At 33.0% G+C, this 17,234-nt stretch overlaps 1 protein-coding gene across 4 annotated transcripts; it reads left to right on the top strand.

Moving 5' to 3' along the window:
• The first annotated feature begins 2,741 nt into the window (after positions 1-2,741).
• LOC8286484 (transcription factor IIIB 60 kDa subunit) lies at positions 2,742-14,366 on the top strand. 4 transcript variants are annotated; one of them, XM_048369703.1, is made up of 19 exons: positions 2,748-3,030; positions 3,205-3,286; positions 3,876-3,948; positions 4,634-4,719; positions 4,802-4,878; positions 5,727-5,783; positions 5,886-5,896; positions 6,799-6,878; positions 6,999-7,085; positions 7,677-7,757; positions 8,154-8,315; positions 8,411-8,515; positions 9,069-9,141; positions 9,236-9,357; positions 10,337-10,417; positions 10,920-11,057; positions 11,850-11,939; positions 12,957-13,010; positions 13,693-14,366. In XM_048369703.1, exons 1-19 carry the CDS (start codon positions 2,969-2,971, stop codon positions 13,924-13,926), a joined length of 1,755 nt encoding a protein of 584 aa, XP_048225660.1. In that variant the 5' UTR covers positions 2,748-2,968; the 3' UTR covers positions 13,927-14,366. The 4 variants fall into 4 exon arrangements, with proteins under 4 accessions (XP_048225659.1, XP_048225660.1, XP_015578821.2 ...); XM_015723335.3 differs by having other exon boundaries at positions 2,756-3,030; positions 5,886-5,998; XM_048369702.1 differs by lacking the exon at positions 7,677-7,757 and having other exon boundaries at positions 2,742-3,030; positions 5,886-5,998.
• Positions 14,367-17,234: the final 2,868 nt, after the last annotated feature.

The raw sequence follows: 17,234 nt of genomic DNA, 5'->3' as shown, positions 1-17,234 counted from the left end.
AAATTAAAACAAAATTACAAATTTGAGTAAACATGTCATAATTCTTATAATATATATTTAGTTTTTAAATAAATTGAATTATAACTTACACTCATTAAGTTTGTTTAATCTTCATTATACTCATTCAAACTTATGAACAATAAAGAAATACTATAAATTGAATGAGTCATGTAATATAAGCATTGTTTGGAATGAGTTATGTATTCAAAATTGGATCAAATTAAAATCTGGTTTCTCTAAATTGAAAGAGTGGAATTTTTGCAACTATTTTCACATATGAGAATATTGAATAGAATCAATGGTTACATTTTTCAGAGTATCCCAAAGAAGGAGATGACTGCAGATAGTAGAAAATAGAATTGCCTGTGCGCTCGATCTTTTTAACTAAGAATAAAACAAATGAAATACGCACATCAGTAGATAAAGATATTATTATTATTATGGGGGGATGGGTCTGGACTGCCCAAGAAGGGCAAAAGACGGGAATTACCATGTCCTCCTTTAGTTATAAAATAAAATCTGCAGAAGATTCTCATACTCATACACATAAAATTCAGTTAATCTTTTGGATTATAGCTTTGGTAAATTACATATTTAATAAAGTCGCACACCCATACACATGCAGCTGCCCACTTGAAGCTCTCTGCAAAAATGAACGTTGCTTTTGTTCTTGTGCTTTTCTTTTGTATTTTTATGTCAGCACCGAAAGGGATTCAGGAAATAAAACTCTTTTTTTTTTTTTTTTCAACATGCATGTTATATATATATATATATAGTAACTAGTTGATTTGTACACTTTAATTCACCCCCCAACCCCACGGATCTGATCTGACACAGATGTCTTTGTGTATTCAGCAATGAAGCCAACCGAATCCGTAGTGGAGGGCAACCTGCACTGCATGCATGATTTTTTTTTATTAGTGCTGATAATTCTGGTCTGACATTGCGCTAATCACATCTGATTAATTGAGTAAATACATAAACTAATTAAGATCTACTATCCCTTCGAGATGGATCAAACCCGTTGGTGTCTTCTTTTATTTAATACAAGTCTATTTTGTACGGTTTACTGCATGACCTCCTTTTAAATATTTTTCTTAAACACTGGCACCTTCATTCATGCCAGTATCTTTCATGTTTTTGCTTGAAATTGCTGTCAAGTATCGGAAAAAACGTATTTGAAAATAATATATATATTAAATTTATTTAAATCTTTTTTATAAACTATTCTTAAAACTGCTTTTAAAAAAACTGTTACTTATTTTTTTAAAGTAATCTTTAATATCTTAAAAATAAAAATTAAAGATTTGAAGCTTAATGCCAACAACCTCTTACTTCTTACTCTCTCTCCTTATAAGCTTACGTGCTATTGGAATTTTCTGTTTCATTTTTAACAAAAACTAGTCTGTAATAAAAGAGGAGGGATAGCAATTAATGGAATGGTATTTTTCCATTTCTCTAGAAAATCAACTCAAACTGGACCGAAAATTTCTACTTTCTGTCTTCGTGGGGCGGGGCTAGGAAGTATGTTTCCCGTCCTAAGGCCCTTAGGATTCCTAAAATTAAATCTTCACAGAGATCTAATATAACAAAATATATAAATTACGTACATAATTAATATAAATAAAACCATCCAAAATGTAATTTCTTTCTATTTTAGTACTACGTATATATTTATGTGTGAATATATGATATTTTAATATTTATTTGCATATTTTAATATGCTAAGAATTAAAAAATTATTATAGAATAATTTAAAACAAAAATAGAGAATAAAAATCCTATCAACCCTGCAATTCCTATTGAAAAATAAATTTTTAAACGTCTGATGGTGAATGGCTCCTCTCTTCGTTCCATTTCGACTATATTTGAATATTTTATATATATTTTATATAAAATATAAGAAATTTTTTAATAATATATTAAACATTGTTTAGATTTATACTTTATTTTTTTTAATTATATTTAATAATAGTTGAAATATTATATAAATATAAAAAAAATTAATGAAAATATATTTTTAATATATTATACAAACCAATTCCAATCGACCCTACTCGAAAAGAATTTCTTTTGTTCTATATCCGCCCTAATCTTTTACCGGACGAGGCCAAATCCGCCCCTCGACTCCATTGCCATTCCTTTGCCCTACGCCGCTGCCATCATTAGAAAAGGAGAACAATGTTCTAGAAGGATGAGACTAATAACTCTCTATATACCTTGATCTCATTGTAAGTTATCATTAAATTGTCAATATTCTTTTTTCAATTGAAATTGTCAAATATTAATATAACAGGCACAGCATTTTCTTTTCCGACTTAATTTTAACAAAGTAAGTCTTACTTTGCTGATAACTACATTAAATGCCATCACAACTTATAGTTTTACAATGAAATAAAGTGAAGTCCAAACGAGAAATAAAGTGAAGTCCAAAATAAAATAAAAAGAAAAGGGGAAAGTGCAAATAATTGAATGTTGGGCTTCTTATGAGCCCAGAGTTAAAAGAGAGGTGACGCGAAGGGGACCTTAGTGTTTTGTGATCAGAAGAGTAGTTATTTACGTTGCACATGACACGTCTGATAAACGCGGGAAAACCTCGCCTCTTTTGTTTTAGTTATAACTCTTAATTTGCTTAACGTGAAAATCAAATGGGCTCAAGTCTATTTATTTTAACACGTGGCAAGTTCCTTATGGGAAAACTGACCATCCACGCTTATAAAGATCAACGAGCTCACGGTAAACTTGCTGCACCTGATTACTTTTGTGTACTTACCATGTCAAATCAAAATCCCAAACCCTTAAACCCTAATTGACTCTCCTCTTCATCCTTTCTCTCTCTTTTTTTTTTTAATCTGATCCTACTCTGTCAGCTACCGTCCAATCAGAGTCTCCGAAATTTCTGTTTCGTTGCTGATGAAACGAAGGAAATTTAAAGCATTTTAATTTTGATATTACAGTTGTTGTAAATATGGTGTTCTGTAAATCATGTGCAAGAGATGTTCCTGGATATCGCGATAGCGACGGCATCTTGTGAGTACTTATGAAAAAGAAAAATTGTTAATAGTAATAGTCCTTTATATTGCGTTTCTTTACTACAGACGTATGTGTTTGCGTTTTCTTTTTAACGAGTAAAAGGGTGTAACTGTCTAAGTTTTAATTGTGCTAGAGAGCTAATGTTTGTTGTTTGGGTTGTGGTGTTTTCAGATCATGTGGTAAGTGTGGTAGAGTTCTAAAATTTGATAATTATTCAACTGAAGCCACATTTGTGAAAAATGCATCTGGCCAGGTACGCATTTATAATCTGCTTTGTCTGATGTTTTTGTTAATTGTTAGTAAACCAAGAGCATGTGGTTTTTCTGTATGTCAATTAAGCTGAAACTCATGCATATGTTGGCTTTGCACTTTGGGAGCATGCACATTCCCTATTGAATAACATTGTGTTTTCAAGAATAGATTTTGGTTAATTGCTTTTTTGCTCTTGTCAATTGAATGATTGAAGAAGAGAAAGATGGACTCAGTGTAACAAATAACAACTATGAGCTATACTAGATAAACAGAACCAACCACAATGATAGATAAAAAAAACCGGGCAAGTTGGTTTAGTGCAGGGCAATGCTGCTGCCCAAGAGTAACTCCCTTTGCTGTCTTGATGCCACTAATTTGTTTTTTTTTTCTTGATGATGGTTCTTGTTTCCGTTAGACATGTTTTTCTAAATTGTGAATTTGCAAATGTTGCATCCTATAGCTTGTGTTATGATTGTTTAAATTACTCTCCCTAATACATTGAAGTGAACATGCTCTTTCTTTTTTCTTGCTTTTTTCTTATTTCTTTGTTCTGTCACATCATATTTATTTCGACTCCATCTTATTTGTAGAGTCAAATGGCAGGAAGAATAGTAAGGAGTATTGAAGGTGGAAATTCGTCAAGGCAAAGGTTATATGATAAAGGTAGGCTTTTGTTCTATTATTGGTTTCCATCATAAAATTCATGTGTATTGGAATTAAATTTGTTCATGGATAAAGTCATATATTCATAATTCTTCTCCTTTTCATATTTGGAGGTTTTTTATGCTCTAGCAAGCTCAAAGAGCTAGTGTAAGTGACATAAATTTTTCTTGGATTGGTATATCTACGTGGCATGTGCATTAATTTTCTCCATATCGTCCACCCTAAAAAATATAGGGCATTGAATTTTGAGTGCTTGCTGCTAAGGCTATTTTATCATACCCAAAGGTTAAGGTTTAGCTATTAAGATTTATTTGGGTCTTCCTTTCTTTCTTTCTTCTGAAGGAACTTCAGTGATTGGATTTGATTGTTGAATATTAAATGAGTTGTTTATATAATCTTTCTTCTCCTTTTGTTAGGACTACAATGATTCTTATCACGTGTATATTTTATGTGCTTGGCTACACCCTTTTAGATTCAAAAAAATTATTTGACAGACTATTTCTAAATTAAAGTTAAGTTATTTTTTACATTTAACTTTTAATTACCCTCAATCACTGTTTCTGTCAATAAATGCTGTTCAAAATCTTGGAACTTTGCTTTCAAGGACAGTTTGAAATACAAATGGGATATCTGGTGATGATTGTGGCATCCTCACAATGGCTGCTAACTTTCTTTCATGATGCAGCTTATGATGATATGATATACATAAAAAATGGTTTGGATATGGGTGAGAATCTTGCTATAGTTGACCAAGCTATGATGTATTATCGAGTATGTTTCCGTACTCATAAACTTTGCTTCTAGATATTTATGTTTTGACCATCACATCAAGATTCCTTTTTTGTATGTGAAGATAGCAGTTGAACGGAATTTCACTAAGGGGCGTAGAACAGAGCAAGTGCAGGCTGCTTGTCTGTACATTGCATGTCGGTAAGGACTGTATTTCCATTCTAATTGTTTAAGTGCTTTCTGTCATCTGGAATCTGTGAAAATTTAACATATTAAATATCAAAATGTTTTATTGGTGCGGTCCATTTTAGGGAATAGGCAGAATAAGAACCACATTCCTGTTCGTTTCCATTGGTCGCAATGTTTTTATATTGACTTTTCTTCTTATCCTTCTTTCATCCCACTCCTGAACCTATCAACATACAATTGTTAACTCTTGGATATTGTTGATAGCAAATGATGTACAATTTAGATGAAACTATTGCACCTTATTCTGTTATGGTACTGTATCAGCTACACTTTTGCTGACATTGTCTGTACTGGAAATATATCATTTTTGGTTGGCATTCACTGTGGCCGAGGATGCAAAATTCTTTCAATGGCTATATATATGTGTATATATATATATCCTGGTTTTGATTCTTAATTAGTTCTGAAGCACGTGATTTTTGTGAATGCCTGTCCAAGTACTGGCTAGTGAATATTAATATTAGCACTGAAGGTGTTTAGCCCTAAAAGTAGAAGTTGATCTTTAGTTTTTACTCCCTTTGAATCACTCTGGAATGATCAAACATTATTCATCGCAGTAATATAACTGGAAATGTTATGTAAACACCATAATATGTCATAGTTGAAATCCATATCGAATTTGTACCACTTATTGAATATAGTGATTGGCAATCTCATAGCTTCTAGCTCAAAAAACTTCTTCTTACCTTGCTTTCTTACAAAATAGTGAAGTTCAAAGAGTTATTGTGCCCCTGAGTTGAGCTTTCCTTTTATATATTTTTGTACTAGCATTAACGTATATTCTTGAATTGTGTTTGCAGGGAGAACAGAAAGCCATATCTTCTCATTGACTTTTCTAATTTCTTGAGAATCAATATGTAAGCAATCTTATTCTCTTACAAGAAAACTCAGCTCATTCATCTTGGTTTGCTCTGTTTGCATAAATATTGCCATGTTTCTTATTTAGATATTGTTTGCAGTTATGTGCTAGGTGCAGTATTCTTACAGCTTTGCAAAGTTTTGAATCTTACAGAGCATTCAATTTGCCAGAAACTTCTTGATCCATCCATCTTCATTCATAAATATACAGCTAGTAAGCATCTGAAATCACTTGAATGCTGTTTGGTGTTTTCACCTTAGTAAAAATGTGGATAATTTGCTATGTATATTTGTCAATTTAATAACCATTGTTTGATTTCGCTGAGTAGTAGGATCTGAGGTAAGCTAAGGGGCAAACCTAGTTTTTACAAATGTTAATTTGCTTTGTAGTTGAATACACCAAAGGTCGCTGCTCATATATAATTTCATGCAGAAGGCAATACTGTGAATTTTCTATCTTCTTTCCACTAAAATATCCTACAAACTCTGTGAGTAGAAAATGAATTACGGCTCTTTATGAGCCTGTAAGGAGTAATTACACATTGCTCTTGGAGGATTTGCCTGAATGGAACCCTTGATCTTCGATGAACTTAGCTATCAGTTTCTTCACTTTGTCCCCTTCCCTTTGGAAACTCTCATCTTTTTTGGTGAATTTCTAGTTCAACTCTCCCCCCCTCCTCTCTTATTGAGATGGGTATGTGATTTATTCATGTGGGTATATGATATTCCATCTCACGTTTCATGTTGCGAGTTATGTACTTTGGTAACCTTTAATATGATTATAATGATGTTTTTCTAAACTATATGGACTGCTTGGCTCTATTACATGTCACAAAATATTACCAGAATGAGTAAAATCCAGTTTTGATCAGTGCTTGACAAAAATAGAAATATCTGTACTCCAAATTTCAGACCTTCACATTTGTTGTTATGATTCTATCCTGAGACATTCTTATTTGTCTGACCAGTAATGGGTTTAAGCAGGGTTGTAAAATGAACAATTTTTTGTTGTAGGTTTGTCAGGAGGAAAAAATAAGGACATTTCTGATTCAGCACTGACCATTATAGCAAGCATGAATCGTGATTGGATGCAGGTGTTTTATTCTTTTTCAGTACTATGTGAAACATGCCGCTTTCCTGATGCTATTTCTTGGGTTTATCTGTCAATTTCTATGGTATGTAATGCTTTCTGACAAATTGAAATTTTCTCGCAGACAGGGAGAAGGCCCAGTGGGTTATGGGGTGCAGCATTATATATAGCTGCACTATCACATGGTCTAACTTGTTCTAGAAAAGACATTGTAAGCCATGCATGCTCGTTTTGTTGATCTGCATTGCTCAACTAGATTGAAAGAAAATTTATTGCAATAGTTTGGAACTTTGACTCTTTGTCCTGGTAAAACATGCTTGCTCAAGTTAATTGGCAGGACAATAAATGTTGTCTACCTTGCTACTTGAATGCTGCAATCAAAGTAGCTGTCAGTGGAGTGGCACATGAAAAAATAGTCTGTCATGTTGCCACTGATTCAAACCCAAACACAAACACATATTATTTAGTTAGCAGACTATTTTTTTTATTGATGACTGGCAATATGTTATTGTCATCTTGCAACAATGTCTAAATAAGATACATGGCAAGATGTGGAATATGAGGTCACCAAATGACTTATTACGGTGAAAATTTGAAACTTAATCTTTTGGGTAATATTTGATGTTTAGGTTAATATATCGTTGACACTTCTGTTTAGATCTGAAATTCATAAACAATATATGATCTTTGATCCATTAGCCTATTTAATTATTTCTCTCATATCTTGCTTAATATTGTTTTTCCTATTTGAGTTCTTCAAAACCTGGCATTTTATGTGATACAATGTTTAGATGTTGTACAGTTAAAATTGGTGCATGTTTGTGATGCAACACTCTCAAAACGTTTGGTGGAATTTGAGAATACAGAGTCTGGGAGCTTAACGGTATGTTCCTTGAAGCATAACTGGGCTTCTAATTTCTGCTGTTTAGAACATGGCAATGTTTTGCAATTAATTCTAAATTAGACAATCTTGGTTTGCCAGAAATTACAAGTGTCTATTTTAACTACAATATTAGTGGTATGTTGTGCCTGCCTGGCTAGGGCTCTGATAAGATATTAATGAGCACTTACGAGTTATGAAGCAAATCTTGAGTGGGAATTTTAAAATCTGCGGGTATTGTTGATTCATTTGATTTATTTATCTGAATATGCTAATAAAACAAATAAACCATCTATTTTATTTCGATCTAGTGCCTAGCTTTTTTCTCTTTGGCCTCATCTTCCTTTTACAAAATTATTTGCTATAAAAATCAGTTCTTTTATCTTTCTTTGCATATAGATTGAGGAAATTAATGCAAAGGCAGAAGAGCTTAGAGAAAGTTCAACAGATCAATCAAATTTTGTGTTGAAGGGATCAAGCTCGAAAGAGTTGCTTTGTCAGCACAAGGGTACTAGTAGAATTCCGTATGCCTATGGACTCTGTAAGGGGTGTTATGAGTATGTGAGTCCTCACCCTTTTAAATATTCTTGTGTATTCGTTTCTTTTCTTACATTTGGCTTTTAAATCTTGCAATTCATATTTCTGCTTTAATGCAGTTCATAGGATTTGATGGCGGGTCAGATCCTCCAGCTTTCCAGCAAGCTGAGTGGCGGAGAAAGGAAAATCTATCTGCTATGAACAACAATAATGACTCAAATTCTGTCAGTACAATGCCTTTTCTGGTTTCTTACTTTCTTCTAGTCTTTCTGTAATTCCACGAACAAACTATTCTTCACACATATAATGCTTGATTCCTCATTTAACTTGCCATAATCTTCGAAAGGCATGGTTTTTGTTAGGAATTCTTCATACAATTCAACATTCGGAATTGTTACCTCCAGAGACCAGAAATGGCAATTCTTCTTTTGCTGGTTACTGTATCTGTTACCTCTAGACTTTTGTGATTAAAACTTGCACATGTGGCTTATAAGGACAAGTGATACAGATTTGTATCAAGTTTATTAAACTCTCGACCTGCAATGTCATGCTCTAGAAAATAGAATCAGTTTGTTAATAGATAGGGAGATTTTTCTGATTTTCATCTGATATATCTTAGTTTACATAATTTTAACTTCAAATTGATGTTAGTGATTCATCTTTAAGTAACTATTTTATTCATTCTTAGTGAGTTGTCTTTAAGTAACTATTTTGTTCACTCTGTTTTTGTTTGTTTGTTTGTTTATTCCATCTGCCGCTTCCTTGCGTTTCTTTTAGTTTGAGAAAGAGTTGAACAGCCAGCATGCAGATAGAGATGAACAACTGCTGTCCAAAAAGGCAGAAAGCACAGGTATCTTTTTCCCTTCGGAAGCCATACTATGGCTGGACTCTAAAATGTCTTTTGCTACAGTGTCCACTCAGTTTATCTGAGACTGATATTTTAGGTGAAGCTGCTCTGCATTTGCCTGCTGATGATGGTGGTTACAGTAAATTGCATGACGATGATGATATGAGTTCTAAGGCTCTTGATGAGTCTGACAACTTTTCTGATATTGATGATGCTGAGGTGAACAGTTAACTATTCTTCTATTTTTTAGTTGTTTTTATTATTAATATCATTATTTGTTTCGAACTCAAATTTCTCTACCTTTATGTGTTTGGTTAAAATAAACTTGGAAGGTTCTTTTTCTTTTTTGCAAGAATAAAAACACTGCAAATAGCATTTATTAATTTTCTTTATTCTGGGTTCCTGTCATATCCTGCTTTTAAATGACATGGGAGAAAATCATATACTAGTGTGTTTCAGTAAAAAGCAAATCTAAAGCGGGATTAAATTCCACCAACCAAATTCTGCACTCTATCTTGCAGTCATGTGATGTGAAAATTTTTATGCACCAAATGCATTTTTCAACTAAAAGATACTAGGGAACTTCTAGCTTCGGAAACTTTGTACACTCCAAATATGTTGTATGAGATTTTGGGGGAATTTCTTTCTCTTTTTTTTTTTTTTTTTTTTTTTCATTCTTTCTTGGTTGGTTATTTATTTGTTTTCAACATCCCTGCCTAGTTGATTATTACTGGTTTCAACTTTCAACTGCTAGTTAATACCAAGGGTTAGAAAAATCAACTTTCTTTTTTTGTTTTCTCTTATCTGGTTCAAACAAGAACTCTGCCATAGTTGCCTTTAGTGCATAACGTGTGCCTCCCTCTCCTCCTGCTGAGCAAAATAGATGGGGAATAAAGATTATTCTCTCTTTCATCATTGATCTAAAATGTTTACATATATATCATCAATCACTTTTCTTTCTGCTTCCAGAATGTGTACTATCCTTTAATGATCAATTTTCTTTAGTTTTACTTGCATGAATTGTATATCCTTAAACTCGGGTTTTCTGATGGCAGCTCTTAGTCAGTTACATTCTGTATAGGCTTCTGTTTTCGAAATTGACTTTTAACTATATTTTTATTAACTTAGATGAATTTCATGTTTCATTGTATTGTGAGTTTACTGTGTTGAGTCCTCAGAAGATTGAGATATTTTGTAGGTTGATGGCTATCTTCACAATGAAGAGGAGGCTCAGTTCAAAAAAATCATTTGGGAAGAAATGAATCGAGAGTATCTTGAGGTAATCAAATTCATCTTTGAATGCAGTGTCTTATTTATGTATTTGCAGACTCTAGTTTCCTACCCTAAAGTGTACTAGCATGTAAGTAATACATGAATTTAACCCATTATTTGAGAATCCGTGAGATGACCTGTGGGGTTATTATGACTATTCAGTAGCTAACTGATATGAAATCTCAGGTCTCAGTAGCATACATAGGGAACTATATTCTGGATAGCTTATGGTGTATCCAATCTATTGTGATCTTCTTTCTATTATCACCTTCACTTTAGCCTTCTGTTTTAGAAAAAGTAAAAAAAAAATCTCCGGTGCTCTTATTTTTCTCATTAGTTATGTGCTTAGTTTAGGCCTTCAGTGAATTTTCTGGTTACCCTGGTACAGAATTTGATTGCCTTTGTGTAATGACTAATGACACTAGCTTGCTAATAAGATGGTATCCCCTGATTCTGCAAGTATAGCTTCTAATTGATCTGAAACTCTTGCAAATGGTGACTATTTACAGGAACAGGCAGCCAAAGAAGCAGTTGCAGCAGCTGCTAAGGAAGCTTGGGAGGCAAAGTTCAAGGATTGCCCAGAGGAAATGCAAGCTGCAAGGGAGCTTGAAGCAGCTGTTGCAGCAGCTTTAGCAAAATCTAAAAAGGTAACTTCATGGTTATTTATTAGATAGTAATTTGTCAGGAATTCTGCACTTGCTTCATTGGCAGGGAGAAAACAGAATTTCTGAAATATGCTTTTGTTTCTTTGCTACTGAAAGAAAGTGCCCCTCATGTGGGACGAGCAGAAATGTCTTTCTTTTCGTCTTAGAAAGAACATATTTTTCCTTGTTAAATACCTGTAATATTTGGTCCCTTATTTATTTTTCCATTTATCTTTCCATACCTGATAAAATGTTAGTATCTCTTGAAACTTTCAAGTGACAGATGAAAAGTCTGCGCATGTTTTAACTCATTTTTGTTCTATTGCTTCAATTTATTTCTCTGAAGGAACTGCATGAAATGATTGGAGCAAAATATTTTGCAAAAGTTAACTGCATTTTCTCCTTCAGTGCACATGATAACTGTTTTCTCCAAGTATCCCCATACATCAGTTATTCTTGATCCAGACATATGCAAAGTGTAAATAAATGACAGAAATGATCCTTGTGGAAGAATTTTTAATTGATTAGCCTATATGACTATAGAGACTTATTGAGTACCTTTTATCTCAGAAATAATTGCAATAAAATATGTTCAAATCAATCTAAATTTTCATCAAAGTAATCTAGATTTCTCTATCACCTGTGAATGTAGAACTTTCGATCTCCACAAATGTACTGGTGTTTACTGTCAATTTCTCTGTGATATGTACTGCTTTTTTTTAAAATTTAAATTCTGTAACATTATTAATTTCCCTCGGACTATTTTGAAAATTCTGTGTATTTGTTAATTTACAGGAAAAGCAACAAAAACGAGCTGCAGAAGCAAAAAACTCAGTCCCTGCCCAGTCTGCTTCAGAAGCTGCCCGCCAAATGCTGACAAAAAAGGTAGTTGCGTGTGGGAGTTTATTGCTAAAGTTGCACTTTCGGTTTGTAATGTAGAACCAGAACCCTATATTTTAACATTTGATAGCCTTACCTCAGAAAGATACTTCAGTAGAAAATCTGGCTGATAAGAATTGAATGATATTCTTTAGGGCCGTCAGCAAACATTTCTCAAGGTGGAATAGTATAATCTATATCTACCATTGGCACCTCTATTATGCTTGTGGAAGAATTGCTCTTTTAACAGGAAAATAATCAAGTAGATAATAGAGTTAAGCTGATTAAGAATGTATTTGATGTAGGATAGTTTCAGTTTTAGTTCCTATGTTTATTTGTGGCAGAAAAAGGGATTTTAGTGGCTGAAAACTGTAGCTAACTATAGGGATTCAGATCTAAAAATGGAGTGAACCAAGAAAAGATAAAAGCTTCTAGGAATCACACTTAAAGAGCTTGGATATCACACCAAGGGTTCCTTCGGCATCACACCTAGGGTTAGGAAATTGAATCATAATGCAAAATATTAATATTGCTATAATTTTATTAGAACTCCTAAACAGGGAAAATTATAAACTAATACTAGGAAATACCAAACAATAGTCAATTAGGATAGTTGTAATTATTTCAAGTATTCTAATGACAATAGGATTAATGACAATAAGATTCCTAAATACAATTAAATTTAAGCTTCCATAATAATTTAGGATAAAACCATTAATTGCATTATTAAAAATTAAATTGTGAATCTCATTCCTAATCAATATTAGACAACTATAGTATGTGGTGAAATTTTAAGAAAGAAATAATTGCTGCCAGTTCATCCTTCAAAGAAAGTTTACTAATGGAGTACTAATTGGTTTCATGGACTAATATGTATGTGCGCATGCACATAGAGACTAATGTGCATAGTCATGCAAATGCAAAATTCTTTCCATTTTGTTTCGGAGATTCATTCTATTCCCATGGGGAATATGTGGACCATAATGCATTTTCTGACAAACATGAACATGGTTTGTTTTGCAGAGACTCAGTTCGAAAATCAACTATGATGTATTGGAGAAACTCTTTGATGAACCTGTATGTTGTCTTCATACTTTTCTTCTTCTAATGTGTATTGCTAAAATGCCCTTCTATTCACATTCAATTGCTTACTTTTAGTTCCTCTTGCATTATCGTGAAATGTACATTATATTTGTTCAAATATCATATAAATGGAATAGAAAGCCAGATTTAACGGACAACATATGATACTGGCTATTTACTTCTATCGACACTGGTCATTTGCTGTATCGTCATATGTGCTGAGCCAATTTCTCAAGAATTTGGCCTGATTAAGTGGAATAATATGATCAAGGCCAGTTTCACAATTGAATATCTGGAGAAGGAAATAATCAATAAGAAGAATTTTACTTGAAGTACTGGTTATCAGGAAATTTTATTATGCAAAATCTCCCTTTGTTTTACAGAGTTTAGTTAATGACTTTTGCATATATTCATGAAGTTTTCTAAGGTTAGCATATCTTTCAAAGTGCTCCACAGTTTCAATGGCATAGACACTTGATATGAGTTCTTTCCACATGTTGTTACTTACCCTTAAATTCAGATGCCTCGCGGGCACTGCATCTTTTTTCAGAATAAAATCAAGCAATTTCAGAAGCATAAGAAAGTGCCACACTATGTTGCTTATTTTGGATCTACATGAGTATATATGGGCTGTGAGATTCTTTTTTCTTTTTTTTTTTTTCTTCTTTTTTTACAGGGCTCTAAGGATCCAAAGAAACTGCGAACAGAATCAGAATCTGACACTGATGAGAAGTTTCCTCAAACAGATGACAGAAATGATGATTTGGGGCCAGGAAACAAAAATGAGAAGGAAGAGGATGCTGAAGCATATAAGTACAACAATGATCAGTATGATGAAAATGTGGATGAAGCATATGATTATGAGTACGATTTTCAGGAACAGGATGGTTATAATTATGATGACACCTAGGCGCGGCATACAGTTATTCCTTGCTTTGATTATTCTTTTGAATATTCTTTCTTGGTAAGAAGCTGGAGATGATGGCTGAAAATATCAAATGCATTACACAATGCAAGCGCCCATCATAATATGGTGCCACTCTGCCATCTTTTGGTCTTTCAGGTATTAACACATTCTTCCGCAACAGTCTCCTGGCATAACATTTATTTAGTTTAGACTGAATAAACTGCTGTTAGTGTATGTCAATAATGTTTGTGATAGTTCTTTTGCTCTTCTGAAGAAAGATGTAATTATTGGAATGCATGGCAAAGTCCTGTCGATATTTCTAGTCTCTGGTAATAGCGTGCTGTATTCTTATGTCTTTGAAGTACAAAATTGTCTTTACAAGAATGCTTGAGCTTGTGATTATTTCACGAAATGTATAATTAAGTAATTTATTATTATGAAAATGTTCTCCGCTGCTGTATTTTCAATATTAACAATTCTTCGGCTTTATTTGACAGACATTCTTCGCAAATCTTTAGAGTAAGCAAAGGCGTACGTAATTTTGGAATGGATGGACAAAATTGCCCTTATTCATGTTTCAGTTTTTTCTTGATTTTCTTACTAATAGTTCTTTGCCTAAATGATATTACTGGCTAAGAGTGTAATATTTATTTAATTTAATAATATATATAGAGAGAGAGCGAGTAATTAATGGGAGAAGCATACCTCGGGCGTGGAAGAACCTCTCACCAGAGTTGGGAAAGAGCATTCAAAACCGGGATGTGATATTTCCAATAAGCATTTTACATTGATAGAATAATTATCAAACAAAGTTTAAGAAAAGAAATGATTTTAAGTTTTATATTCTTGTACATAATATAAGTGGCAAATTCTAGTATTATTCTCGTTGCACGAATTGGATTTGAATTTGGATTTTTTTTATTATTGTAGAATGTCCATAAAAAGTTATAGTTGGAACATGCATTGGTGAATACAGTAGTGGCCTCAGGGCCGTGAAGCTCCGGATCCTCTTGAAAAAATATCATTAAGAAGCCCTGAGCGCTCTTGAAAAACTATCATCAAGTAATCGTCCCTTTAGAATTTAAATCCAGGATATAGAATCATTTGATGAAAGCCATTTTTATCAGTATACCACTCTTAGACGGTGGTCTAGACTTGTTTATTACCAATATTAAGGTCAATCTAAATTGTGGTTTGATTTAGGAACAATCAAACTTCAGTGACTGATACTTGATATGGATCGTGGATAATGTATATATGTAATATAAGGAAAATATTTTTCTAATTTTGATATTAATATATAATGAATCCATTAATTTTTAGCTTACAGCTATTTTGATCTCTCTATTTGATCATAACATTATTTCTTATACAGTAATTGTATCTGTGATTGAATAAAATGGAACATGATCTTGTTTTATGACAAAAGAAAAAATAGCGTGAGCATGTGGCAATTGAAAATTAGAGTAGAGCAAAGCCGTTTTATCAGATGCGCAAATTCCACAAGAAAAAGAAAAAGAAAAAGAAATTGAAACTATGAAGTTCTTGGCAGACAAGTACAATGAGATGACTAAGAACCCACAAATTCTCAGTTGCAACTATGAGGGCACCAGTTCACTAATCTTCAAAACACATGTCATATATCATATTCTACATAGACTTTTAGTTGTTACTGTATCTTTCTTTCTGGAACCTTACTAGAAAAAGGTATTTATGTCAATGGAGACAAGATATTCCTGCCATCAACAACAATTATAATCATTCAATTCCATAAATATTTTTATATGATATAAATAAGCCCTTAAAGGCAGATTAGAAATGGGTAAAATCAGAAAAAGAAGTATGACAGAAGCACCCACCTGCAGTTTCCACTTGACAAAAGGGATATCCATTTGTTGGTGTCTGCAAAAAGTCTAATGTCTCTCATGTATATTATTATCGTTATTATTTTACAGGAACATCCCACGAGCTTGGTTTTTTTGGACATCTATGTGCGGATCAAGCTTCTGGAATGGTAATACTATATTGTATTTGTTTTCCATCTTAAAGTAATAAGAAATATGCATGATAGAGAAAAATTATAGTTTGTTTTAGTCTTTTTCATGACAATAATTCGATCATAAAGAGAAAATATATGCATAATCATTTTCCTTGTTGAAAAAGAAGCAAGATATTTATACCACTTGATTTTAGTTAAGCTGCATAACTCTATACTTCTTCCAGCAAACAGAAGAGATAAAAAAAAAAAAAAAATTTGGTACACCTGACAGCTTGGGAGAGGCCCTGCCATTGATGTGCAACAATCATGCATGATCCCTTTTGAGTTCTATATAACACATGAAACCCACCCACCCACCCACAACAATATGGCCACCTACCTACCATTTGGGGGCAGGGCACCTAAAGGCTGCACAAGGTTCTTGTTGGCTGGCTGGCCTCTAAATAAATATAAAATAGTTCCCTTTTTTTGGTTATTATTGGAGATTTCATTATAGTGCACCATGGGCACTTGGCCTTAATTAATCAGCACCAATAATGGTCACTATACCACAGTAGTACAGTACAGCCCTCACTATTCCAAGAATCTAATAGGCAAATTTTGCTTTAAGGAAACAATGAAAGAGAGAAACAAAAAAAACAAAAAAAAAAAAAAGAAAAACAATGAAACAGCACAAATATTGTTCTTTTATAGTTTATCATTTAAACATTTATCTATAACATATAGGATAAGATTTGAAAGATTCCAACTTGGTGGGCTATAAGATTTGTGTCTCTGAACCAAAAATCATGACATGTGTGCCCTGACAAAATTGGCAAGCAGGGAAAAGGATTTTGCAGTAAGCATACAGTATTAATGGTGCTGCATGTTGACAAACACCTAATCTTTAGATAACTCAGCCACTTACCAGAAAAAAAAAAAAATCAAACTCGAAATTTCCCCAGTTATTTATAAATAAAAATACTAACTAGACGTTTAATATATGAAATAAGGAATAAACTTTCTATCTGTAGACACCTTCCTGCATTTCTCTCAAATGGGATTTTATCTGTCAAATCAAATTAATATAATGTTGGCCAAAGGGTAAACTGTGCCTAAAGCTTGTTTCAGCATCTCAATTCTGGAAACTGAGTAAGGGCAATGATATTATTGCATATGGATGCAAACAAAAACAACATTATCAGAAAGAATGCATTATATGAACCACTTTGAATTGTTTGGTCAGTTTTTATCACGTACAGTCCCTTTTTCTGGTTTGAAAATGTCACTTCTCAATTGGTCACTTATTATGGTCCTTCCAATTTTCTTTTTC

This window comes from Ricinus communis, chromosome 10, assembly GCF_019578655.1.
Source record: "Ricinus communis isolate WT05 ecotype wild-type chromosome 10, ASM1957865v1, whole genome shotgun sequence".
NCBI classification, from domain to species: domain Eukaryota; kingdom Viridiplantae; phylum Streptophyta; class Magnoliopsida; order Malpighiales; family Euphorbiaceae; genus Ricinus; species Ricinus communis.
This window is presented reverse-complemented; position numbering and strand designations above follow the sequence as displayed.

Bases quoted from the DNA above. Each gene is read 5' to 3' on its own strand.
- LOC8286484 (XM_015723335.3), top strand. From the start codon at position 2,969: ATGGTGTTCTGTAAATCATGTGCAAGAGATGTTCCTGGATATCGCGAT. The intron at 3,287-3,875 runs GTACGCATTTAT...TCTTATTTGTAG, and splicing joins TGAAAAATGCATCTGGCCAG to AGTCAAATGGCAGGAAGAAT. The intron at 13,011-13,692 runs GTATGTTGTCTT...CTTTTTTTACAG, and splicing joins AGAAACTCTTTGATGAACCT to GGCTCTAAGGATCCAAAGAA.